This window comes from Haliaeetus leucocephalus, unplaced genomic scaffold (assembly GCF_000737465.1).
Source record: "Haliaeetus leucocephalus isolate CR32 unplaced genomic scaffold, Haliaeetus_leucocephalus-4.0 Scaffold848, whole genome shotgun sequence".
Lineage (NCBI taxonomy): Eukaryota > Metazoa > Chordata > Aves > Accipitriformes > Accipitridae > Haliaeetus > Haliaeetus leucocephalus.
This window is the reverse complement of record NW_010973284.1, coordinates 897,378-922,226: the sequence shown is the minus strand read 5'-3', so window position 1 is coordinate 922,226 and position 24,849 is coordinate 897,378. Positions and strand designations below refer to the sequence as shown.

The following is a 24,849-nucleotide window of genomic DNA, read 5'->3' as shown; positions in this document are numbered from 1 at the left end:
GAGGACCTGGGGGTCCTGGCCAGGTACAGCCGTGGAGGGAGAAGTGCCCCTTTTCCCACCCATTCCCGTGCTAGAAATGAGCTCAGCGTGGGCCAGCAAGATACGTCAGGCATGGCCGTGTGAAGGGAGTTTTGGAAATTGGGGGGGGGGGGGACGACACCGTGGGAATTAGGGATGCTTCCCATAAAGTAACTTCAAAGTCAGTCACACACAGTTGCTTGTCCCGTGCCTACTTGCTGTCACTTGTGTCAGCACGTCTGGCAGGGTCGATGACATAATTAAGAAAATTCTGTCTGAAGGTGGAGTAGAAGTCATGTCTCCTCTGCTTCTGTGATACCGGGGCTCAAACCACAAATAGCTGGTCTTCTTAAAATTTGCAATTATTAACATGGGAAGATACTGTTTCTTTAAACTGATGCTGAGATTTACAAGTTTCTAGATGTGAGCACAGCTGAGAAACCCTAAGTGGAAGCTAGAACACACTGCAGTCACTGGTGGGGTCACGGAGCAGAAACGGACACCATGAGCTGACCCCTGGGCAGGGCAGGGCTCAGGATTTAGGTAAAAGAGCTGCACTGAGGCCTCTGGAGGAGAACAGCCACTTCTAAAGTTCTGTGGGAGCTTCTCAGGACCTTCAGCGGAGCCCAGCTCCATCCAGGGCTTGGGGCAGTGCCCGGGCTGTTCTGCTGCATGAGCTCTGCGTCCCGCTCCCTCCCCATATTTTAACCCATTTCTCAGCACTGGCTGCGGAGTACATTTAAACGCTGCTTCAACAAGCCTCCTCATAATCAGAAAAGCCAGAAGGAGTCTTTACGCTGCAGTTTTTTCAGGGATGAGCCGATCCTCTTCTTCCCAGGGGTGTATCACCAGACCGTGCAGGGTTGGGTAAGCGGGGTCAGCGGTGAGCAAGGGTTGAAGCTCTCAGGGAGACTTCAGCACTGTCACTTCCCACGTCCCCCACCCAGTTACGGTGGGATTTCCAGTGCTGCATCCCTCCTCATTTCATCCATCAGCATTATGAGAGGCGGGAGGGCTCCGTGCTACCAGCCGCTAACGAATCACTTTGCCGTTTGCAGGGAGCAGCTGCGGACGATGGCAGACTGAAGCGTGGTGATCAGATTTTAGCAGTTAACGGGGAAGCTTTGGAAGGTGTTACTCATGAGCAAGCTGTAGCTATTCTGAAGCGCCAGAAAGGAACTGTAACATTAACGGTGTTATCATGAATGTCATTGCGCTTGCGGAGATAAAAACAATTATTTTAGAGCATCAGTAGAGCTATAATAATACTGCTCAGCCCTGAGCAGGATGTAAAGCAAACCCTGGCAAAAATGAATTAGTATTCACCCCATCGCCAGAAAGGGTAGTGTGCATCTCGAGCTTCATTTAGCCTTCCGCATTTATCATCCTTTCTCCCCACCCTCCCCTACTTCTGGTGGGTTTTGAGGTTTCTCTGGACAAGTTTAATTACGAAACTTCAAAGAACAATATCCATTTTAGTTTATTTATACATCGGTTTATCCCCACTAGTCTGAACCCCAGTTACAATTGCTGAACCTGGAATCAGTTCGCACACAAAAGAGAATTTAGATCATCAACTGATCTCATCTGATGAGCAGAAATAAATGCCGAGTGACTTGTCATCTCACTCATGATTTACTTATGCTAATTGTCCTTTCAAGTATGCCAGAAAACATTAGCAATGTAATTAAATTACCACTGTTCCAAATGATGAAATATCAAATTCTCCTCTGGGAAATTATTTGTGCTCGGCACAGTAAGTCTGATAGTCAAATGTGAACTTCTCATGTTTATCTCTTTGGGTAGGTCTCTGGAAGTTAGTCAGAGGTAATTACTGTGATGTGTCAATTTGCAGCCTTTAGCATGAAAAATAAACTAGGGGAGAGGGAAATCTATTTTTTTAGGCTTTTAAAATGTTTGAGCCTTTTCAGATACTTAGGCAGCATGAACAACAACAACCTATCTTGTTCTATTCTAATTATATTTTTAAAGAAGAAGAAATGTGCTGATATATGCCAGGCATGTTGCATACAAAGGCAGTTGTTGTTGTGCCAAGTTGCAGCATAATTGTTCATCCTGAAACTTTAATGAAGACAAAAAGTTTGCTTCGGCAATGTGATCCTGTAATTCTAGTAATGATGGTGAGCGGTCCCTCTGCACGTTGTCTTTAAGGCTAGATGAAGTTAATCCGAACTAGCAAACCGTTTTACATTTCCAAGAGTCTCCCCAGGATCAGATAGTGCAGGAAAAGTCTTTCACGGATCACAGAGGATGCTTCTCTCTTGGGGCTGCTGGAGTTCAATTTTGGATAATACCAAATAATACCAGGCAATGGTGAGATGATCGCTGCAGAAGACCGCTGCAGCAGTTTAAGGTGATGTCCGGCGAGTCGGACATCTCAGTCGAAGCCCCCGACTACTTTTTTGGTTTAAGTTAAGACAGGCAAGAGCGTGCTGAAGCTGACAAGGAGCCTTCCCAAGGCCTGTCCCGCTCTGTGTGGTGGAGGTGGGATGCAGGAACATTCAGCCAAAAGTTAGCAACTTTGTTACGTGTCACAGCCGTTCCTGCAGTGATTATATGACCGTGGCCTTAGTGATTTAGCAAATGAATTTGGCAGGCAGATTAATGGCAATATAAGTCATTGTGGTTTAATCTTCCTATCCAGAGGAACAGTAGGGTTTTAGAGGAAGCAGCCCAGTCTGATTTGGACTATTTGGTATAATTTATAATGATGATGTAGCTGGGAGAAATTAAGGGGTGGTGGTGGTGGTGGTGGTGTCAAAATTGGCTGCTCATTTTATGTGAAAAATCCCTGGAATTAAGTGGAAAGAAGATTCAAAATCTGCAGTGTAAAAACTGAATAGTGCAGGGTTTATGTTAAAGGTACTGTTGTTCACCATGTTTTATCTACGGTGGGTATTTCCCTATTTTACATAAAAGAATAGGTACTGAAGCGAGATGAACTACACTGAAGCAAGCTGTGATTAGCTCTCGTTGAAACGGTTTTCCTTCTTTCATTGAAAAGTTTTCTTTAGGTAATCACAAAGTGCATTTAGCCTGCTGGAACAATTAGTGGGTATTCCATTAGCAGTGCCTGGAAGAGACTTCCCATTTTCAATGGATTCCCACTGTACTATTTGATTTGCCAAGTGAAGTGTTAGTGGAACCTTGATTGTAGATGCACAGAAATATGTCCAGATGTAGCAAATGGGAGAATTTTTAACAAACTGCCTTTGGTTGCAAAAGTATTCAAGGTATGCAGAAGTTAAAGGCGGGTAGGTGAAATGTGAAGAGGTACCCACAGAAATACTGTATGGAATTTATGAACAAAATGTAATGATTCCTCTGTCTGATTATGTTTTTATAACTGTTGCATTCCTACTTTAAGATGTTGCCACATTTAATCTAGGAAGTTTTACACAGCTATTTATTAGCCTATTATGCACATACTGTTCGTATACATAAAGAATAGAATTTATGGGCTGAGGTATTTTGCACTTCTCATTGCTCAGAATGAGAGAGAACATTTTCTGCTTCTTGTAATTTGCACTTTGTGTGTTGAATATATTACTGCCAAAAATTATATTGCAACTAATTGATAAACCAGTGACCATGCGGAGAAGCGTGTGCTGTATGTACAGGACCAAGTTAGATAATTAAATTTGCATTACGCTTGTCTGGGTTGAGGTGTTCTGGTTTGTTTAAAACTTTATTTCTGTGTAAGGGAAAAAGCAATTAAACCTTCTGATTGTATGTTTACGTATATCAGTAAAATGAGACATTTTATGACTTCAAAGATTCTAAATAAAGCTCGGTTACGTAAGTAGTTGTGCTTTTTTTTTTTAAAGTCACTGTTAAAATCTATTGCATGAGATGTCTTTGTTTGCTATTCCAAGTAGGGCTCATGATTGCCCTTCTCGGGGAGCAGGAGTGGCGGTCACCGTAGGAGTGATGGAAGGCTGCGGTGACAGCCAGCCAAGGCTCTGCATCCAGGTAGCAGGATTGCTCCCGAGTGAGACGGTCACAGGGAGCCATCCCGTGCTCCGTCAGAAAGCTACAGCCACCCATCTGGGTGGCTCTAGCCTGGTAAGTAGTTTTTAATCAGGGCAACACCAACAAAAACAGCTCTGTTGAGAGACCAGAGATCTGGTGCACAGGCAGCAAAAGCAGGGGAGGAAGGCGAAGGTGCCGAGGGATAGTTATTGTGCCAGGAGGAATCAAAATCAACACGAAGGATGCTTGCAGGAGGAGTAGCTATACCGGAGGTGGCTCGCAACCCTTCAGAGGTGCCACTCACCACCACTTCAACTCTCGTGTACCAGTGGGAAGGGTTCTCCTGCCTCAGTTTGAGGACTCAGCTGTCAGAGCCTCTTCTTTCAGGCAGGCCACGTGCTGTTCACAATCCCTCCATCAGCTTCGTCACCTGGAGAGACAGGGAATAACCTGCAGTTTGCAGTGACACTGTCGAGAACATCCTTGACATCACCAGGAGCCATCTTAGGACGGTTTGCATTTTTTGGCTAACTCTGCAAAGAAAAGGGCAAGTTATGCCTGTGTTTAGACTTCTTCCAGAGGCTGGGGTTGAGATGCTGTAAGTTTTTTGTGTCCTCCCCACCACGTGAGCTTGCCAGGGAACAAAGCCCGTCCAGGCATGATCCGCGCTGCCAAGCACTGAGCTTCAGAAGCGCCCGCTGGGTGCAGCCCGAGACCCGAGACGTGAACCGTGGTGGTGGAGGCTGCGCCGGTGCGGACAGCCGGTCAGCCTGGAGGGATGAGGGGACCCTGTCACATTGTACTGCTGCATAAGGAATCCCTGTAATGCCTCTAAATTCCCTGTAATTAATCCAATGGCGATTACTACCCTGGAAGTATGACATGTATAGAGCCTGTTGAGGTAATGTGATTATGCCGAGATGGAGCAGTTAATGTACCTTTGCCTGAAAGAACTGGAATGAATTAATTTAACGTTACACATGTATAAAACATTAGTTTTTACAGTTGTGCTGAGCATTGATATATAATTCCATTACCATCTTTCTCCACGGTTTCACACTTCTACGTCCATAGTTTAGCTGTATTTACATTCTGGTTAAACACTGTCACGGTCATTGTTTTTCCTCTTAGCAGCAATGGACATTTTGTTCTCTCTGTGATAGCTGGACCTTTTAGGATGGCAACAAATCAGAGAGCAGCATCCCAAATGGAAAAGGAACAAGGATCGCCTTGACTTTGCCTTCAGCCTTGTCCAAGTGGCCTCCAAGGTCTCTGCTGCTTTCACAAGTCTGGTGGGGTTGAAGCAGAGTTTATTCCTGATTCCTGCACAAAAAGGAAAATATGCAGTGGCAGCATAAAAACCTCTTTATTCCTGATAGCGCAGCACCTGCTGTAGGTGCTGTGCCTCTGTAACTGCTCAGTTAAAATTAAAAATCACATCCTAATCAAAGTAACCGTACCAATTAAAACTGCATTGACACAGGGTTATTCTGCTGTGCTTCCCATCCGCGATGCCCTGGGCAGGGTGCAGACCTGCTGAGCTCGGCTTTTCCTTGCCATCACATCCTAGGAAACAGATTTTCTCTCCAGAAATGACACGACACTGCATTTGCTTTTACAAACTCATCAGCAAGCTGCCACGAGGAGGTAAACCAAAAAAGAAGAGGTCCTTGAAGGTCTCCTTTTTCCTGAAGAAAATGTACTTTTGGGGAGGGTTACTTGTTTGCACCTCGAATGGAAATGGTCTCTTCCATCTCCTAAAGCCATCGTTGGCTTTTTTTTTTTCCCTTTACTTCTTTTTTAACACTTTGATGTGCAGGTATGACAGGCCATCTGCTGAAAAGAAACATAAGTGTAGAAGATGGGTTTCTCCTGGCACTCTGGGAGCCCGTTTGCTGGAGGTTCTGGTTTACTTGTATGCAGCAGAAAAGGAGCTGCAAATAAATTCCCCTAAATAGGAATGTTACGCTATCCTTCCCTCCTTGCCCCTCTCTGCCAGGTGGGCTTTTTTACAGACTTATTTCCATTCAAGGAAAAAGGACACTGGATGCTCGTGTGCGACGCTGCTCCAAAAATGCAATCTCAGCACAAATCTCCCTGTGGACGGGAGACAGCGAGAGCGTAACGCCGCACCTGGGAACTCCCACGAGACCCCCTCGCTTCTTGAGGATATACTGGCTTGGTGTCTGCTCACTGGAAAGCAACTTTAGCCAGTAAAAAGTGCATGGGGGTCAGGTTTATTTCTGAGTTGGGGGCTTTACTGCTCCTGGCAGAGAAGCAGGAATCAGTGTGCCACTCCTGATGCTCACAAAAACCTCTTCGCTTGCTGCATTGGGGGGAGCAGATCAAACTGGGCAAATTATTATTATGTTAGGCAAACATTTTGTAATATTGCTGGTTTTTACATCGGGGAGTGGGGTAGCAAATGGGGATGGTTGCTGTCTGTGTCGGTGTTACCCTGTGCAGGGTAAAGCGTGAGATGTTGTTGGTTGCGTGTTGTTTAACCCCCTCCACGCCAGACGTCCCCTTGCAGGTCGCAGGTGATGGGGTTACGTGGTCCCTGGTCTTTGGGTGACACTTGAGTTTCAGTGACGTGTCAGCAGCTGGTCCTCATCTCCTCGATGGCTTGAGCCCACCCTGCCAGAGTTTTGAGATCCGCCCTTACCCTGCAGACCCACGGCTAAAAGCCTATGCTTCGTTTATCATATTTCTCTCATCTTTCTCAAAATGGGACTATAAACCTTTACATGGAAATATTTGCCCTTGAAAACATAATATTCCCTACGAGCATTTTCAACTATTAAGAAATCACTTAGTACTTTTGTTATCCTTCTTTTCATCCCACCTAGCAGCATACGGGGGAGACATACCAGGGGACGTCACCAGGGCTGGACCAGGGGACGTCACCAGGGCTGGACCAGGATGGGGACCTGGCGCATCCTCACCGAACTGCTACAGACACCCGCCAGGGAAAACTGCGCAGGCCCCGGCCGCAGCGGCTCCGGGCGTTGCGCTCCTGCTGCTTTTTCTGCTGAAATGGCACTAGATGGAGCAATTGACAAAATATTGTATTTCTGCTGCTTTCAGCCCAGGCTTGGTGGCCCTGCCATAGGGGCTGCCCCAAGGGATGCTCCGAGGATACTCTGTCTTTTCCCCTGCAAATAGGTGGGTGCTGCAAAAAGGAGGAGACACCTGGGTACAACGATGACGAGAGATTTCTGGGAGGTGAAATCACGGCCCATTTCACCCCTGCTGATAACTGCCCTCCATCCCTGGCAAAAGCAGGGCCAAGCGGCCCCTCCGTGCCGAGCCGTGGGGACAGGACGGGGTGCTGGGGGGCAGCTTGGTCCCACGGACCCCAAAGCAGAGGTGCTGTCGACGTGCCCCCGTGGCAGCTCATTCCCCTGCAGCAAATAAATCTGCCTTTGCCGCCGAGACATTCATCTCTTCTAATAATACTAAATTCTGCTGATCGTCACTGAACTGACACCATCTAAGCCGCCGATGGGGCAGTTTCTGGGTGATAAACCGCGAGGTGCTGATTTTCCCTGCCACCTGCATGGGCAAGACTGGAGGAGGAAAGAGAAAGCGGAATTTATTGCGTTTCACGCCCTGTGCTTCGACTCAGACCCCGGAAAGCTGCCGGTCATCGGTTTTGCCTGTCCCCCAGCGTTAAGAGGCTCGTCCCAGCACCCAGTGGCGGGCAGGATCTGCCCGCAGATGTCAAAGGAGCTGAGCCAAGGCACGTCCCCACCGCCTGGGAGTGGCCCGCTCGTTTAATTAACCCCAAAGCTCGTGTTCACCGGTTGCGTGGGGCTCTGCGTGCGCATCGGGCTCGAGGTGCTCTGCTCCCTCCTTGCGCTTTGAACGTGGCCGTGGCCCCGTTTCGGAGGCCGATGGAGATTTCTTGCCCGGCTCTCCCTGTGCCTGCGTGTGTCCGTGTCCCCCCGGGGGTCCCGGCCCCGCTCCTGCCCTGCCAGAGGGAGCAGGGTCTTCCCCTACACCACGGGCTGAGGATCCCTGATATTTACAGCCCAAGAGACGAGTTAACCTTTAACAAAAGCTAACTGCAATATTTAAAGTAGCCTGGATAACGTTAGCAAATAACTGCAATTCTTTTATCCCCTTTTCTGCACTATACGGTCTTAAGCCGATGCCGAGGAACCACCCGCATCCCTGCAGGGACAGCTTCGCCGTTTCTTTTCCCAGCCGGAGGCCCGCAGCCCCTCGCACGAGACCCGTGATGTTTTTACCACCCGGCAGACGCAGGCGCTGAGCACAAGGCAGCCTTTTGTCTGGGCCCGCCGGATCACAGGGACCGCACGTTTAGCCACGGACCGCGCGTTTTCATTCCTCGCATATCTTGCAGCTGAGGTCAGGACGGCGCGGGGGCGGCCGCAGGGGCTGTCCTGCTCCGGGAGGGGGGCCACAAGCATGGCCGCATCTCCCCCAAAATTCCTGGATATTGCCTTCCCACCCTAGTCCTCCCCAGGGAGGCATCGCTCCCGCGCCTCGCAAGCGGTGGGAGGAACAATTTGGGATCATCTGGTTTTCGGCAAGGAGGTTGGGGGAGGGGGGGGGAAGCGGCCGGCTGTTTCTTTTGCGTGTTGTATCTGGCGTGGGTATCGACACCAAACCACGCGCAGAAGGCAGCTGGTTGGGGTGAGGAGGGTCTCACGTGGCTCTGGCCGGGTCCAGCGCCAGCGAGGTCGGTCAGGGCACGGAGGAGAGCCAGGGGGGCAAAGCGGTGGAGGCGGCAGCCCCGGGGGTCGGGGGGCTTTGCTCCCCACGGGGTCCGTGTCCCAGCACGGCCCCTGCGCGGTCACATGCCGTGGAGTTGTACGTTTGCTTCAAAACCGGTTTTTGCCGTGGAGCTGGAGCCTGCCAGCCGTGGATGAGGTCTCCAGGCATGGGGTATAGAATCGTAGAATGGTTTGGGTCGGAAGGGACTTTTAAAGGTCATTTAGTCCAGCCCCCCCGCAACAAGCAGGGACATCTTCGAGTAGATCGGGTTGCTCAGAGCCCCGTCTGACCTGACCTGGAATGTCTCCAGGCATCCAGGGTCCCCTTCTCCCCAGGATGGACCTTGGGTAGAGTTGGCTGGTTTTCCTCTGGCATCTCCCTATTGGCAGCGCCATCCCCCCTTTCCCATCCCTGTTCTGTCACCAAAGCACTCGGTGTCCAGCATCGCGCTCGGGCAATCCCGGCATCCCCAGGGACACCCGACAGGCTCACGTGCATGAGGGTCAGGGGACAACATCCAGGTGGCAGAGGGCTTTCTCTGAAGGTTTTCAGTAAATTAGAGGGGAAAAACCAGAACCACTGGGAGTCATCCCGTTTTCAGTCCCAGCATGGATGCTGAGGGCTATGCAGAGCGACATCATTCCCCATCACCGTGGAGGTGCTTCGGATGAGACCGTCAGAGTCCCTGCTCCCCTCCTTGCGGCAAAAGAAAGGGATGCACTAGAAATGGCCATAAGGAGAGTGGAAAAATCACGTTCAGCTGTATTTCTCGTCGTTCTTTCCCTTCATAGCTAATCAGCTCCTAGATGGTGAGCCTGTAAAGATCATTAGATTAATTTCTTTCCTTGCTGTGACTTAATTGTCTCCATTTGTATTGTACAAAGCTCGCACTGGGGATGTATTTTTGCTTGCCTATATTTAGTTTGATCTCTACCATGATATCAAAATATATAAATTAAGGCTGGCTCTTGGGCGCTTCACAGCACTGAGATCCCGCAGATAATTTTTCTGTTGGCTTTGTGCCATCCGGTACTTCGACAGCGTGATGCTGGGCACTGGGAGATGCCGAGGGCACCGTTGAACCATCGTCCGCAGCCCCTCGAGGTCCACGTAAGCAGAGGAGCTGCTCCGGGGGGGGTCACCCCGTGGGAGCTGCTCCTCCCTGGGGAGACGGTTCGAGGGGAAAAGAGGGAATATAAGGCAAAGGAATGAAAATAAACATTCTGGGATTGTACGTGTTAACCAGCCTGGGCTGCAGGGATGGGAATGCGAGGGAAAGGGGGATTTGGAGGGAGGCAGGGGGAAGGTGGCAAAGTCTGTGCTTCCTCGCTGCAGAGCTGCAGCATGCCCCCAAATTAACGTCCCCTGTCCCAAAATCGCGCCATGGTGAGCTCGATATCCCGAGGGATCCCGCAGGCAGGAGGAGGCAGGCGCTTCCCAAAGCCACCCTGATCCTTAGCAGAAAATCTCCCATGTTTATTTTGATGAAGCCAGAAAGTTCACCTCCCTCTGGGAAGCAGAGTCAGAGTGAAATTCCTCTCCGCCAGCACGGTTCCAGAGTTGTCGGGGGGGGGAAAAACTCAGTGAAAATTGTCACAAAATGATATTATGGCTCTTTTTGTTTGCAGCTGGGGCCTGGCGGTGATGCAATGGGTGCTCACGCCAGCGCTGGGTCCTCAGTGCTCGGCACCCAGGAACGCAAATCGGGGCGATTCCTGCAAAAAAAATCCACCCTGCCATGTCTGTGTGGTGAGCTGGGGCCCAGGACCTCCCGGGGAGGTCACTGATCTGGAGAAACACCTCAAAAATGACTGATTTAATGATGTGCACGTATGTGCAGTCACCAGGGGCTGAGGGCTGTCCTCCACCCCGTTGCTTTTTGGGGTCTGTCTGTCCATCAGAGCATCCCTGCTGCCTTGCGCCAGGAGAGCACTGCGGCGATGGGGACACGCACAGGAGCAAACGCAGGTAAAGGTTTAACTCGAGTTTATTTATACATAAAGGAGGTAACTGCATTTTGAGTTAAAAAAAAAAAAAAAAAAAGGCTTTTGAGATGATGAATGCTTCTGACTGAAAACGTGAAGGAAGGAAAACAGAGCAGACCGCAGATTTCAGTGGAAAACAGAGGGCAGGGGCTGTCCTCCCCTCCCTGCAAGGCAGCACGTGTTACCAGCGTGAGGACAGGGGCTCTTGGCAATGGCTTTGCAATACGAGGGAAGGGGAAAAGGCAGCTTAAGAGACACTTCTTCATGATGTGAATTGACTTACAAGCAACCAAAGTAGTCCAGGATTAACTTCTGCTTAGTTACAAAAAAGAAAAGTAATTAGCTAACTAGGGAAAATAGGTTTTAGTGATGGCAGGTAGATGTGTTACTACGGTGGTGTGCTACACACCAGCTCGACTGGTGATGGCATCCAGGTCCACCAAAGCCTACGGGGAGCATCCACTGGGTCCTGATGCAGCACAGCCTCATTAATCAGCATTTCCCAGTACACAGCGACTTAATGACAGTGTAAAGATGTTTGGAAAAGTGGGGCCTGAGCCCTCCCTCCCTCTCTCTCAGCAGCAGAGGGATTTAAGAAAAAAAACCTGTCCTGTGTACGATTTGAGGTGATGCTGGATGGACCCTGTGGGTACCCGGTGGCGGGGGAGGCCGAGGTGCCGGCTGACTCCAGCAGCTAAATCACAGCATGGCTTTACACGGGAGTAGTTTGGGCATCTGAAAGTTGAGCACAAGGGAAGGCGGAGAACAGATGCTTGCCCAAAAGGCATCTGTCAGCAAAGTTGCTCCACAAAACTCTTGGACAACATTAACGCATCCTGGGATGGGAATCTGTTGTGATCTTCTTGTGTCGTGCTTGGGATAACCTGATCCACTCCGCTGTGCCTGAGCATCGCGCGTGCGGATGCACGGTGCATGTCAATGGGCTACGCTTCCCCATTAGCTCAAACTTAATGAGAAAAAATATAGAGCCATATGGTAATTCCAAATACAGGCAAAACAATGTCTGTGTGTTTGGGTCTGGTATACTCAAATATTTTCCTAGAGCATTAATTTTTAATTCTTACATCAGACCCACATAAGCAAACATAAATAGGATTTTATACTTTACATAATCCATCCAGCTTGTGTTTGTTGTTACATATACCGAATAATCACTGCCTGCCACTACGTACAGAAGAGCTAATAATAAATATTAGGACACAAACTTACAAGTTAAATGAGATACAGTTAAGTAGTCGATTAAAAGGACACCCATAATCTAAGGTTACAAAAGACTAAGTATTGCTTTTCTAATGTGCTTTTCTCCTTCGTTCGGGTCGCTCACCTGCCAAATCTATACCGGGAGGAGCGTATAGGAGAACTTGGAGTAATTTGTGGCAACGTGCATAGATTAGGGGGGTGTAAGCGGGCTTAATGAGGAGAATTAGACACAGAGAACGTATGCAGATAACTGACAGGGTTCATCCCCTTGTACGTACGGACACCCGTGATATTGGCCCTGGCCACCGCGGCGAGCAGCGGGACCGTCACAAGAAGGAGCCGTTCGTTCCCCGCTCCTCGTCCCGGTTTCTTCTCCCCACTCGGTCACGCGGAGAGGGACGGGCTCTGCTCGGCGTGGGCTCGCAGGAGCGCGGCGATGTCCCCGCGCCGGGCCAGCGACAGGGCCGAGTTACCCCCCTGCGGGGAGGGAGGAGGTGAAGACGTTACTGCCCGAATCCCTGCCTCTCGCCCCGGCCGCCCCCGTAATCTGCCCAGCTCCATCCTCGACCGTCTCCATTTCTTGGCCCCACCACCACCGCCACGGGAGGCTCTTTGCAACCTGCCCGCTGGCCGTGAGTTTTCCTCCGCTCTCCAGCGAGCGGTTGGCCAGGGCTGCTTCGCACCCACCTATTTACCCCCAAAACCTCCTTCCCTGCAGTCCTTCCCTCGTTTAAAACGAGCCGCCGTCCTGCAAACCTCCCCCCACGGTGTTTTGGAGCCTAACCTCAACCACACAAAACGCATCCCGGCCAAGACTTCCCTTGGTTCCGGTGCCATCCCGCACATCTTGGACAAAGTTGTAGTTTAATTACAAAATTGTGGCGTAATTATAAACACCGCCATGTGGCCCGTCGCCGCGAGCCTGCACGGGAGGAGATTTTCACCCACTGGCCGTGCTGCTCCCATCCCACGCCTCCCCCCGGAGAGCCGTCCGTTCTCAGGGGAGAGTTAATTGCTGCTCATTTATTGGAGCCAAAGCTCTGCTGATTCCTCGCGTCCAGGATTTCATCTCTTTTATTTTTTCAGATTCACACCGGGTTGGGCTCTTCCCCTGGTGCTCCTGCCCGGACTACGGCTGGGATGCGGGATGCTGCCGCAGCCACCCCATCCGCTGCACAGCAAGCACCGAAATAGGGGTACTCTCCTAAAAGCGGTCCCCTGATTAGAAAGTGGACCGAAACTGTACTTCTTCACTTAAAAAACCCACCCCTGGGGGACTGCTGGTGGACTTACAGGGACACGTGTAAAGCACGACCCCGCGTGAGCTCTCCCTACCCGGCGTATGTGAGGTCGCGTACGGGACCACCGGAGCCTCACCTTGTCCGTCAGCCCGACCTGGCAGCCGGGCTGGGCCAAAAGGAGCCTGACGATGTCGGCGTTGCCCTGCCGGCAGGCCACCATCAGGGCCGTCGTCCCCTCCTCGTCCTGCAGGTTGACGTCGGCCTGGCAGGAGAGGAGGGCTCGCACCATGTCGTCCCGCTCGTGGCTGACCCCCAGCATCAGGGCGGTCTGGCCTCCCTGCAACCACACAGGGGAAAGATGAACACCCCTTACCCGCCGGCCGCCTATAGTCCTCCTCATTCAGACCGTTATATATAATAAGAAGAATGGATATTATTGCGTATCTACCATAAGAGCGCCTATTATTGCATAGTACGTGTATAATAATAATTCGTACTATTATTGCGTGTCGCATCTTATCGCATATTACTATTAAATAACACTGGGGATCTTCAGCAGGTATTGCAAGAGAGATCTGCTCGCCTGCACCACAGCCGCGCGGAGGGTCTTTGCAGCAGCATGGCCAAACTGCCCGGCTCCCAGCTGCCCCCAAATGTTGGTCCCCCTACCCCTCCTGGGCAGTTTGACCTAGGTCTAGACTAACTTTTACAGCTGTTTGAAGAAGAGCTGGATGAGGGCACCGTCATCTCTGACACCAAAATGTGTGACTCTGACGAAACGACTGCTCGCCAGCAAACCTGGGGATCCTGTACCCTGGGGTCCGCCCTGCACTGCTCTTCCCTGGTATCACTTCTAATTTTTTAGCTGAGAAAAATTGTTTTGCAAAATTTTCAGCCTTCCATTAGTCTCTTCATTTTAGCCAGCTCTTGCGTCCCTTCACAGGGAGCTCGTGGGTGGCCACACTGCAATTTAGCTGAGATTACTTTTGTAACTTTTGGGAAACGGCAGCTCCAACCCAAGTCTACCACTGGGGCTCAGCCTGACGCTGCACATGTAAGGAACCCAAATTATATCCCCCCCAACCCGAGATCTCTATGGGGACACGACAATGCCACAGCCTGAATTGGCACCGCACAGCGGTGGCCACAAATAGGAGGCTACGAGCTCAGCAGGAGTCACTTTAATAAAAAAAAAAAATACCCGCTGCAGGCTGGCTGCCCGCGGCCGTGGCACTATCCTGCGCGGCACCACGCTCGCTTTTCAAAGAAACGGCAGAATTACGGGGACGCACCTGGGCGGCTCGCAGGTTGACGTCCCCCTCCTTCAGCAGCTTCATCACCACCTCCATGTCCTGGCCCGTCTCGGCGGCCGCCAGTGGGGTGAGCATCACCGCCGTGTAGCCGGCGCGGTTCTGCAGGTCCAGGCGGCACACGCCTGGCGCGCAGGGGAAGGATTCGGCCCCGCGATGAATCGGCCGGAGGGAACGGGGAGCAAAGAGGGAGTTGTAAAATGCGTGGCAGCTTATATTTCCAGAAACAGGAGTTTCCGTAATTATACAGGACTGAGATTTATCTGCGTTAAGTATCTAGCCTTGTGAGCACAGCACCGAATGGCCCTTGGTGCTACGCGTTGCTACAGTTAATTATAACTGCTGAGGTCAGCTGAATTAATTTTGAAGACCATAACCAAAAACAAAAAAGGGGAGGATAATTAACGCCTTGGGCACACACCGGTTGCAAAGCTGCAGGCTGTTTGCTTTGACTCCTGCAGCAAGGGAGCAGCGGAAAGATGACCGTCACCCAACAGGCAGTGTAAAGCCATCCTGGCCCCGTTTTGCTCCCTTTTCACCTCAAAGAGCTTATTTCCAACTCCACCACGAGGAATAAGCCGTGTCTAATGGGCGAGGGCTCAGTCCAGCCTTGCCCCGGGGACCCGGCCGCCTTGGGCACTCAGGGGCAGGAGGGAACAAACCGCCACGGCTCCAACAATCGGGTTATAGATGTGTATGATAATCTGCCATTTCCCTAACATTCAACAGATTGTCTGGCCCATGAGAAAAGGCCAAAGTGCCTTTATTCTTTCAGAGCACGCGTGCATTTTTTGCCCTGTACAAGCTCAGCTGGAGATTTTTCTTTCTTTGCAACGTGAGCTGGAAGTTCAATAGTTTAACGTAGAGTTTTTCCGCAGTGCTGGGAGGGTTTGTTGCTTTCTCAGGGGTCTGATCCTCCTGCTCCAAGCCACGATGTGGCATTTGCTGCTATAAGAAGCTGGGGGGCCACCCCATCCCACCTGGACCGGGGCCATGAGAGACACCCCTTGGCCACAGGGACCTGAACCATCCCCAAAGTCAGACTACAAAGCCCTCAAGGTGTGTCAGTGCCCTGAGGGCACTAATGAACCTTAATGACACTGAGAAGCCTCAGCTCAGACCCCTGCCCACGCTCATGGGCTCAGGGCCAAACTATGGGGAGGATGCTGGTCTTCAGATCAACCACGTCTCCTGGGTGGACCTTGGCCCCACGCTTCTATCTTGGATGGACCTTGGCCCCACGCTTCTATCTTGGATGGACCTTGGCCCCACATTTGTCTCCTGGATGGACCTTGGCCCCATGCTTGTCTACTGGATGGCTCCCTTGCAGGTATGTTGTAGTTGGTCTCCATCTCCTTTTGCTCCCGACTGAACTCCCTGGGAGACAACCCTGGACCTCAGTCGCTGTTTGCCATGTCTGGGACGGTCGATGGTCCCCCGTTACCTGGCTCTGCACACTGTGGTCATCCCCTGTGGGACCCTGCCCCATTGGCAAGAGCGACAGAAAGTAACTTCGACACCCATACCCAACAAAAGCCACGGCTGAGCAGAGTGGCTGTTCCTACCTGTGTCTAGCAGGAGCTTTGCAATCGGGAAGTTGGAGTGGGAAACACTGTAGTGAAGAGCCGTGTTGCCGTTCCTGTCGGCCAGGTTCACCACCATCGCCAGGAGCTGGGGCTGGATGGCCCCCAGCGCCTTGAGATACGCTGCAACCACCTCCGGGCTGGAAGACTTGCGGCTCGACACCCGGAACCACTCCTGGCAGACGGTGCTCAGGACGTGCCGCTGAAAACACCAAGGTCTCACTGTTACTCCTGGGGTAGTCATCCCGCAAACCGGCTGCTGCCCCAGCTCCTCACCCCGTGCCTCTTCGTCCTGTGCTCTGGCATCGTCCAGCCAGTATTTAGCTTGTGGTTTTGTGATTACTGCTATAACTTAAGGGGGAAAGGAATTTCCTGTGGTAACTTGAATGAGTAAGCAAAGCCATCATCCTTCTTTTTTTCCCTTTTCCTTTCTTTTTGACTATTCTAAAACTGACTCAGAGGTCATCTCCCCCCCTCTCTCCTCACAAAGCTGTCCATGGAATGGGAGGGCACAGCCTGTCAGGATAATCTTATCCATTAAACGTAACAGAGGGTGGGAACCGTGTCTGAAACGGGATTTGAAAATATCTGTACCAGATGTTTGTCGCTTGTGGTCCTGATTTCTGAGAGGTGCTTGCTGAGTAGCTGGCAGTCGGCAAGGAAATCTTCAGAGGGTTTGCATCTAAAGGGAAAATACTTTTGTAAATCCATCGTGGGACAGAACTTGCAGAAGGTATTGAAGCAGGAAGGAGAACATGCAGTTCAGGTCAGAATACGTTCCACATTATTTAAGTGCTTAACTTTATGGACACAGGTTGTCCCATTGACTTGACGCAGATTTTAGGTACAAAGTTAAGCACTTAAGCAAGTGTTTAAGACCAGAGTCCTAGATCTGTATGGTCAACTTCAACTGTTACAAGAACCCTTAAAGCGGGGAAAAAAATCCCCATCTTATTCCTGAATCTGCAAAGAACTTTACTGAGAAGCTTTACAGGAGAGGGGAGAAATGAGCTAATTCTCACCAAATATGACTCACTCTATCTTTTCCACAGTCAAGTGTAGGGCCTGAATCAATCCCCATTAGATTCTGTAGTAACTCAAAAAATATTTAGCTCTTTAAAGCCTTTTCCTGTGTCTGCAGAGGTCAGTGGCTGCCTTTCCACCGAGCAGATGAAGCCCCGACCCCAGCCCCGTAGGAGCGACTGAATGCAGCGCTGTGCAACCTGCGGCTGCAGAAACGTGATGGACAGCATGATCGCTCTCTGGTTTTTCTGGTTACCTGTCAGCCTTGTGCTGAGCGCAAGGCACTGCTTCTGCCGACGGCTCCTGCAGGTCATCGTCCTCACATCTCTCCTGCGAGGAGGTCCCTGACGAAGCCCCCTCGCTTTCACCTCCAGCTTCAGCTTGCGTAGGCTCCAAATTGTCAGCTCTTCTCTCCATCTCACTCTCCGCATCCCCGTCCGATGGGCTGTCTTCGCAACTTGTGTCTTCGCTTGAAGTCGTTTCATAGCTATTTGAGGACACCACATGTTATTCACTCCTTCCCCATCTGCAACCGCAGGGCCTGACCAAGACTCATTGAAGACACCCACTGACTCCAATGGGCCTTGGATGAAGCCCAGAGCGATACACAAGTTAAAAGGTTAGAGCCACAGCCAAACTTGGGGTTAGTCTTTTTTTTTGGCTTCTTAAGCCAGCAGGAGTGTGATAGAAGCAGTTAATTAGCAGCAGGCAGTGTTACTTCAGGGAATGCTCGGTTGGTTTGGAGGGATGTCCATCGCACAAGCCCCAGCGCGGCCAAGCAAGGGCTGCGTGCTGCCTCCCTGCTGGGCGCTGCCGGCACGCCGATGGGGAGCCGTGAGAAACACGGACCCTGTGGCAGGGCGGGACAAGCGGCACGTCGGCAACCTTGAGGACCGCTAGACAAAAACTGTGTTTGCAGCTCCAGCATGGACCCGAGTCCACCATTGAAGCAGCCCCCCCTAGAGAGACCTCTCTTCTGGTTGTCCAAAAGTATTAATAACAATAACATCTTCCACGAGACTGAATATTTCACTCTGAGGGATACCAAAACTTTTCCCAAACTAGTCGAGATTCCTCTACTTGCTACAAGTTGTGCCCATTTCAGCGACTGTTGGCAGAAGCGGCTCTACGCAACAAGAGCGAGTAACACCTGATGAACCCAACAGCAGTAGCCATCGAGCCGGGAAGGCAGAGAAGCGTATGTCAGCAGAAACCAGCATCCAAACTTGCACACATAGCTGTTTGCACAGTGAAGGGACAGTGCAATGCGCCCTGCCCTCTTCACGCCAGCACACGTACTCCTCGGTAGATGTGCCAGTGCTGCTCTTAGAGATGCATCTACAGCACATGTTGGTGTATCTAGTTAGCTCAATGGCTAAAGAGCGTTAGATATTGGATACAGAGGGAACTGGGTGTTGGAGCACAATCTAAAAAGAAGTTGTCTCCTTCACCCCAAGGTAATTCCTTATTTACTGAAATAGTCTTTTCTCAGTGCCTGAACCAACTTTTGCTGGCCATCACTGGAGCGTGGAGGCAGCTTAGTGGCAACGTGCCCACGCAGGCAATGCTGACCTCCTCCAAAACCCACCAAAGTTAGTGGGGATCTTCCCACAGACCCAGCTGGGATTTGGATGAAGCCCCAAAAGATGGGTGTGCAGAGAGTGTCAGTCCCCAGGGTGTCCCTCGCTGCTCTGAAACACCAACATCTTTTCTACAGGGTTACTTACAGGTTATCAGTGCTGGATTAAAGAAGGGAGAAAAGAGGCTCCATTTCAAATGGCCTTTTAATCAAGAGGTATGGAGGGGAAAAGAGGGGAAAAAAAGAATGACTTCTCCAGCGATACAGAGGATATCACATGTTAAAAGGCAGTTTTATCTTCTGAATGGATGCTTACCCACCATTTACCCCAACAAACTGAAGATTCTTTTTGGTCCCATTGCCTCCTGCATGGAAACCATAACCTTTCTTTTTCATGATAGATTTAAGACTTGTGGTTGGAGAGATTTCTAGCAAAATACAAAATAATAGATTAATTAAGCAGATGTGCCGTAATTATCAATGATCATTCCCAACCTCTAGCAACAAACTACAAATCATAACCATAAGCTTCTTATTTCATCTTAGGAGATTTTTTTTATGTCTTGCAAAACTACGGATGCACCTGGCCACAACCCGAACCTGTGCCCTGCCACCTTTAAAATATGTGTCTCAAACATCTCCAAGCAACTGGGAATATAAAGGAAGTGACTGGGAATTATATACGTGTCCTATGAATATAAGTAGGCTTTACTCTTGTAATAATGTTTTCTTTTTTATTTTTTCAGTACTAATGTATTGGAAATCTCCTATATAAATCTCCTATAATACTATATGGGTGAGTCTTTCCACCAGAGTTTGAACAGTCTCACTACGTATTGCTTGTAAGTAATAGGTCACTTATCTATTTGCAAGGCCCCTCCAACAGTGAATGGGCAGCCTTCGGGTTTGGATTCTTATCGTCATATAAGCTAAAATTATTTTAGATGAATGGCTGTGAGTGGGAACAAGTCTTCTCCCAGCCTAGTTGCTCAGTTAGCTTGAATTGGGTTTGGTTCTGGTGAACTTCATGCTGATTTACCCCAGATGAGCATGAATCCCACATTCTTGCAAACTGAGATGCCCAATCCACTTAAGAAAAATGGTTATTTGATAGAATAGCCACAAGTACAGTCCCATTTGGAAGCTGATCCTGCGCATAACTGAGCCACAGCTTTATCAGCTCCTGCAGGGTTTTGTTTGCTTTTTTTTCCAGATCACATAGCTTATGAGGTGCAGAGATTTGCCTTTCTCATACATGTTTAGGAGGGGCTATTTCTGATCTGACTGATACTAATTATACCACCGAACTCTGCTGCATCACCCCTGCTCAACACTTGAATAAATGGGAAGAGACTTGGCCCCGACACGTTGAAACCTATGCCAATATTATTTACCCAACTGTTGATAGTGTGTGTTGGAATTCTCCTTATCCGCGGGCCTTTGCGTAGAGTAGGCAGACAGCAACGAGTTTAAGGAATTAACTAATTGGTTCTGAATGGAGCTGAGCTTGGAGGCCGGCTGTTTAATAGCGCTCGCTAACTCGGGGTAGCCGTGCTCCAAACACAGCCACTGCTCCTGCAAAAGCTCCTGGATTTTTTTTACGTATTGGCCGATGGGGTCAACAGCGGGGAGATCCTCATGGTCAGGGGGACCTTCCTCTTCCAGCCCATCGCGAGGTTTATCTTCTCCAAAGCCCGCCTTGTTTTCACCGCCGTTTGAGCCAATTCTTGTTCCTCGATAGCCTTCTGCTCTTGCGTGAGCAGCAAGACTCTGGGTATCGTAGTTATTCCTGTGATTTTGATTGTCATCGCTGAGGTGCTCATCAATCTTCAGTTGGGTGAAGCACGATGCATGAAGGCCAGCCTCACCCTCAGCTTCACCAAAATGTCCGGGTCCGGTGCCAGCATCTGCCAGTCCCTGATCTCTCCGAGCACCCACCTCCATCACCTGCACGTTCACGTTGTCTGCTCTTCGGATGCTGCATCCTATGGATTTGGTGGAGACTGGGATATTTACATTGACGCCTTTATCGTGGGCTTGCTTGGCCCCGGCTACCTGCGAGACGTCGGTGTTCACTGCAGCATCGTAGCACCGCAAAGCCCTGCTGCTCCGCGTGGAAGGCAGCTTGGCCTCTTTGGTATCTTCCCGGCATAGCTTCTCTTCCAGCTGAGCTTTGGAGCTGGCCAGTAACTTTATGCTTTTCTCCTTCTCCTTGATCTCGTGATCCTGCTGCTCCAGCACCGCCCTGATCCGCTCGAGCTCTTCCTTCTTCTTGCCCAGCTGCTCCTCCAGAGCAGCGACCTGCTGCTTCAACGCCGCAACCCCGCTGGGCTCCCTGGCATCACGAGGCTGAGGACCACAGCTCTCCTCCTTCTCTCCAGCCCGGACGCTCTCCTCCTCAGCTTTCTTCAGCACGTCCAGAGCGATTTCGTTCACGCTTAACTCCCTTTCCCCAGGGTTCGTGTTCTCCTCCGCGAGCTGCAGGGCGGCCGGCGAGGCCGGTTCCACCCCGGCCAAGGCAGAACGACCGCCGGCGTCGGCGGCATCTCCCTCCTCGCCTCCGCTCTCCATCACCACCTGCAGCTGCGGTGCCGCAGGATGCTGGCTCTGCCACGGCGTCTGCCTCGGCCCCGGGCTACCTCCGCCGGGATGCTCCTTCTGCCCCAAGGAGACATCTGGCTCCAAGCTCATCTCCCCGGCGAGACTGAACGCCACGCCGTCGGAGCCAGGCGAACGCGGCGTGGGGCGAAAGGCGTTTTCGGAGCCGCTCTGGTCGTGGCAGTGCTGGGGAGGCGGTCGGAGGGGAGAGGGCACCTTCCCGTCCCCCGGCGGAGGTTGGCCAGGCGGCAGCGCGGCGGGCATGCTGGAAGCTCGCAATAACTGCGGCCGCCCGCGGAGCTCGCCTTCTTGCCGTCCCAGCTCCGCCTGCCGCCGCGTCTCTGCCAAAAGGGCTTTTCTCCGGTAACTGGGCTCATCGGCCGCGGGAAAGGGTGCCTCGTTGGGCAGGAGGGGCCGGGGGGTCTCCTCCGCCCCCAGCGATGCCTTTCGCTGGGGGAAGGAGCAGGTCACCGTCCAGGTCTTGCTGGGAGTCGACGCGCATCCGCGGGAGCCGTTCTCAGGCAGGCTGAAGTTTCGGGGCAGGGTGCTGAATTTTGGCTGCTTGGTTTTCCGGTGGATGTGAACCCTTCTGATGGTGTTCCCTTTCTCAATGTCGTCCACGTACTTCAGGAAGTCCAGGTCCAAGTGAAAGCCGTACGGCGTCTCCACGGAGTAGGGGAGGCTGCGGGGGTGCTCCCTCTCCCCGTCGGGTTTGGGTGGCTGGCCATCTGCTGAAACAACGCCAAAAAAAAAAAAAAAAAAAGATGGCTGAATTCCGAAGACAACAAAAAAATTAACAAAAAATACATTTAGAGCAGGTGGGAAAATGTTACTGCTATTTTCATCTCAGTTTCAGGCAGGCGGGGGGGGGCTGCAGTTCGTCATTGTGGAGGCTCGTGGTGAAGCCGCGCGGAGACGCAGCAACGCACGCAAAGGTGCGATCCGGCTTTCCAGAGGTGAATCAGGTAATGATGGCACAAGGAAGCCGAAAATTTGCTGAAATCATGGCTCTAATTGGCAATTAAGCAAACAGCAGGTTTCACAGGCAGAGCTACGTGTCTGCGTAAGTATAAAAAGCTGCCCAATATGTAATAAATCCAGCTCAAAAACAGAAGGTGGAACCAATCTGTGACAATTACATTTTCAAGGCTTTTGGTTCGGTTTTGACTTTTCAGCGGCATAAGTAGTGCCGTGCACGCCAAGCAGGAAAATCATTGCATCGTTTCATCTGCAAACACCAGGTCACAAATTATTCCTTGAAAATGATGAATACAGCACCGGGCAGAGGCCGGACCCAGACAGCGCCAGCCGGGACTGCTTTACACAGCCGCATCCATGCAAAACACGTGCCTCCCAAGGTGACCGGCTGCACAGCACCAGGCACAGCTTTTAATTGAGGAAAATCGCCTCGAAATGCGTGACACTGTGTTTGCCCACCCAGCCGTCACAGGCAAACGGCACGGCTCCAGCCACGCAGCCTGAGGCTCCTGGTTTAATACAACTTAATACAGGCAGATCCATCCTGCAAAAAATTCACAGCCCCCAAATTTTGGCCTTGAGGGTCTAAATAGTCAAACCCCTGCATCGTCGCTCGTTTTTCTTGATACGGCAAGTCCCTGAAATCACAGTGGTTTGGGCCTCGGAGCAAAGAGGCTCTGTGCCCTGTGAGGATGAGGAGGAGCAGCTTGACCAGGAGAAACCAGGTTTCGTGGCTGCTCCCTTTGTCTCCATCCTGGTGCAGGAGCTGCGGGGGGACCGGGAGAATTTGGCACGGCTTTCGGTGCCGCTCGTCACCGAGCATCACCGAGATGCAGACGCCTTTCTGATGGGAAGCAGCACGTGAAAGTCAGAGGAACGACAGAGGGAAACCATCACGTGTGGTAATAGGGCACAAGAGCAAAGCCCAGAGGGTGCGAGCAGAGGAGATCTGTCCTGCCTACGCACCACAGAGGACGGGAGGACAAATACGGGCTGAACTGAGAGCTGCGACCATGTCTTTTTGCTGCGGTTTAGGAGTCTGCATAATACATGAATGATGCATTTATCTCCCGGCCCTACCGCGTATCTATAGAAAACAGGTTATTTACAGTACTTCTGGTAAGGAAATTACTTCAGGGCTTGGTTGGGGGCTTTTTGTCAAGAAACAAATGAGCAAACGAACATCCAGTAGCCTCCATACCATCTGTCTTCTCCATAGTGTGGTCTAATCGGGCTGTCACTTAAACATCTTCTGACAAGCTAGGGTAGACGAGTCGCTTCACCCTTCAAAAAAAGAAACAGATATTTTTAATTCAAACAAAAGCTCAATCATTTGAACTTAATCTCTCCTTAAAGCCTTACACATCTTCACAGGCCACCCCCCTCTTATTTCCCATATTCTGCAGCCTGACTGTGTTTGCTAAGCACTTTCAAGCTGCTTAAATCAATAGCTGCTTTTCCAGTGGCAACAACTCATGCTTCATAGACACATCCCAGGTAGTTAGTTCTTACAAAACATCCCCTGCATTACAGATGGTTTTGACTGCAAATGAGGAAAGACAGACATTTAGGATAATTTCTGTTGGGCTTGAGATAGATGGCACAAGGACTCTTCGTTGACTCCTGTAAGCTGGATATATCCAACATAATATAACAACATCTCTGAAAACAGCAAGGGATCTAAACTATACACAGAAATGACTGGTTTGTCACCTTTTTTGTTTTTTTAATGCATAATAACCAAAGATTCAAAATTTATGTTAAATCTTATTCAAACAAAACCCATTATTTCAGAGCGCATCCATACTGTTATAAAGAACCTCTACCAAATTGCACTAAAATACAGACAAATTGCTTTCATATCAGGGAAGATCTTCATGTGGAGATCTACCACAGCCTACATCATGAACTCCACATCCAGCCTGGTCTGCATTGCCCTCCAGCTCTTTCCCATCATGTGGACACGGGTGAGACCCTCCTGGAGCGTGAGAGGAGATTAAGGCTGGGAACAACCAAGAAAGGTCCTGGGTGAAGCTTCTCTCCTCCGTGCCCTTTAGAAAAACACAGGGAATAGGCAGGCAAGGGCTTTTAGCAGGTTTTTAATTCCTGCTATGGGGGGGAAAGTGGGGGTTGCTTGGAGAGCAGGTTGCTGGGAGCTAGGATTTTCCTTCAAGTATCTCATTTGGTTCCTGGCCAGAGATGGTCCCACAGCAGCCTGGAAGCCCATCCCTGCTTCTCCAGCGCATCCCAGAGCTATGCAGGATTCTCAGGGGTAGGTCCAAGCAGCACAAATCCTGTGCCGAGCCAGCCCCGGCTCACATTCATCTCATTGATCAAACCGTCAGAGTCTGAACTCATTTTCTGCTTGTCATATTTTGCCTAAGGGAGGGTTTTAGCACTTGGCCATGCTTCCAGAGCTCCCTATGAAGGGGCTCTAGCCAACCTTTACCCCTCGCTTCGCCTGGCACCATACTTATCCAGCACCAGTCTGGTTCGCCTTTCTATTTTCTCTTCTGCAGCATCCACCAGCAGAACCATCCCTCAAGATCTCTGGCTCATTCACTGTCTCAGGAGCAG

The 24,849-nt window shown here is 50.7% G+C and overlaps 2 protein-coding genes across 2 annotated transcripts in view; one reads left to right on the top strand and one right to left on the bottom strand.

Moving 5' to 3' along the window:
* INADL (InaD-like (Drosophila)) overlaps positions 1–1,645 on the top strand; it is a 149,447-nt gene extending 147,802 nt beyond the window's left edge. Inside the window, exon 44 of the mRNA XM_010582302.1 lies at positions 1,077–1,645. Within this exon, the coding sequence (XP_010580604.1) occupies positions 1,077–1,104 (28 nt within the window). The 3' untranslated portion in view covers positions 1,105–1,645. The remainder of the gene's footprint in view (positions 1–1,076) is intronic.
* A 10,699-nt stretch (positions 1,646–12,344) lies between these two features.
* KANK4 (KN motif and ankyrin repeat domains 4) lies at positions 12,345–23,489 on the bottom strand. The gene is made up of 9 exons (XM_010582689.1): positions 23,474–23,489; positions 20,091–22,025; positions 19,013–19,124; positions 17,374–17,604; positions 16,689–16,776; positions 16,077–16,296; positions 14,494–14,636; positions 13,338–13,538; positions 12,345–12,437 (listed from the first exon to the last, which is right to left on the bottom strand). Exons 1-9 carry the CDS (start codon positions 23,487–23,489, stop codon positions 12,345–12,347), a joined length of 3,039 nt encoding a protein of 1,012 aa, XP_010580991.1.
* Positions 23,490–24,849: the final 1,360 nt, after the last annotated feature.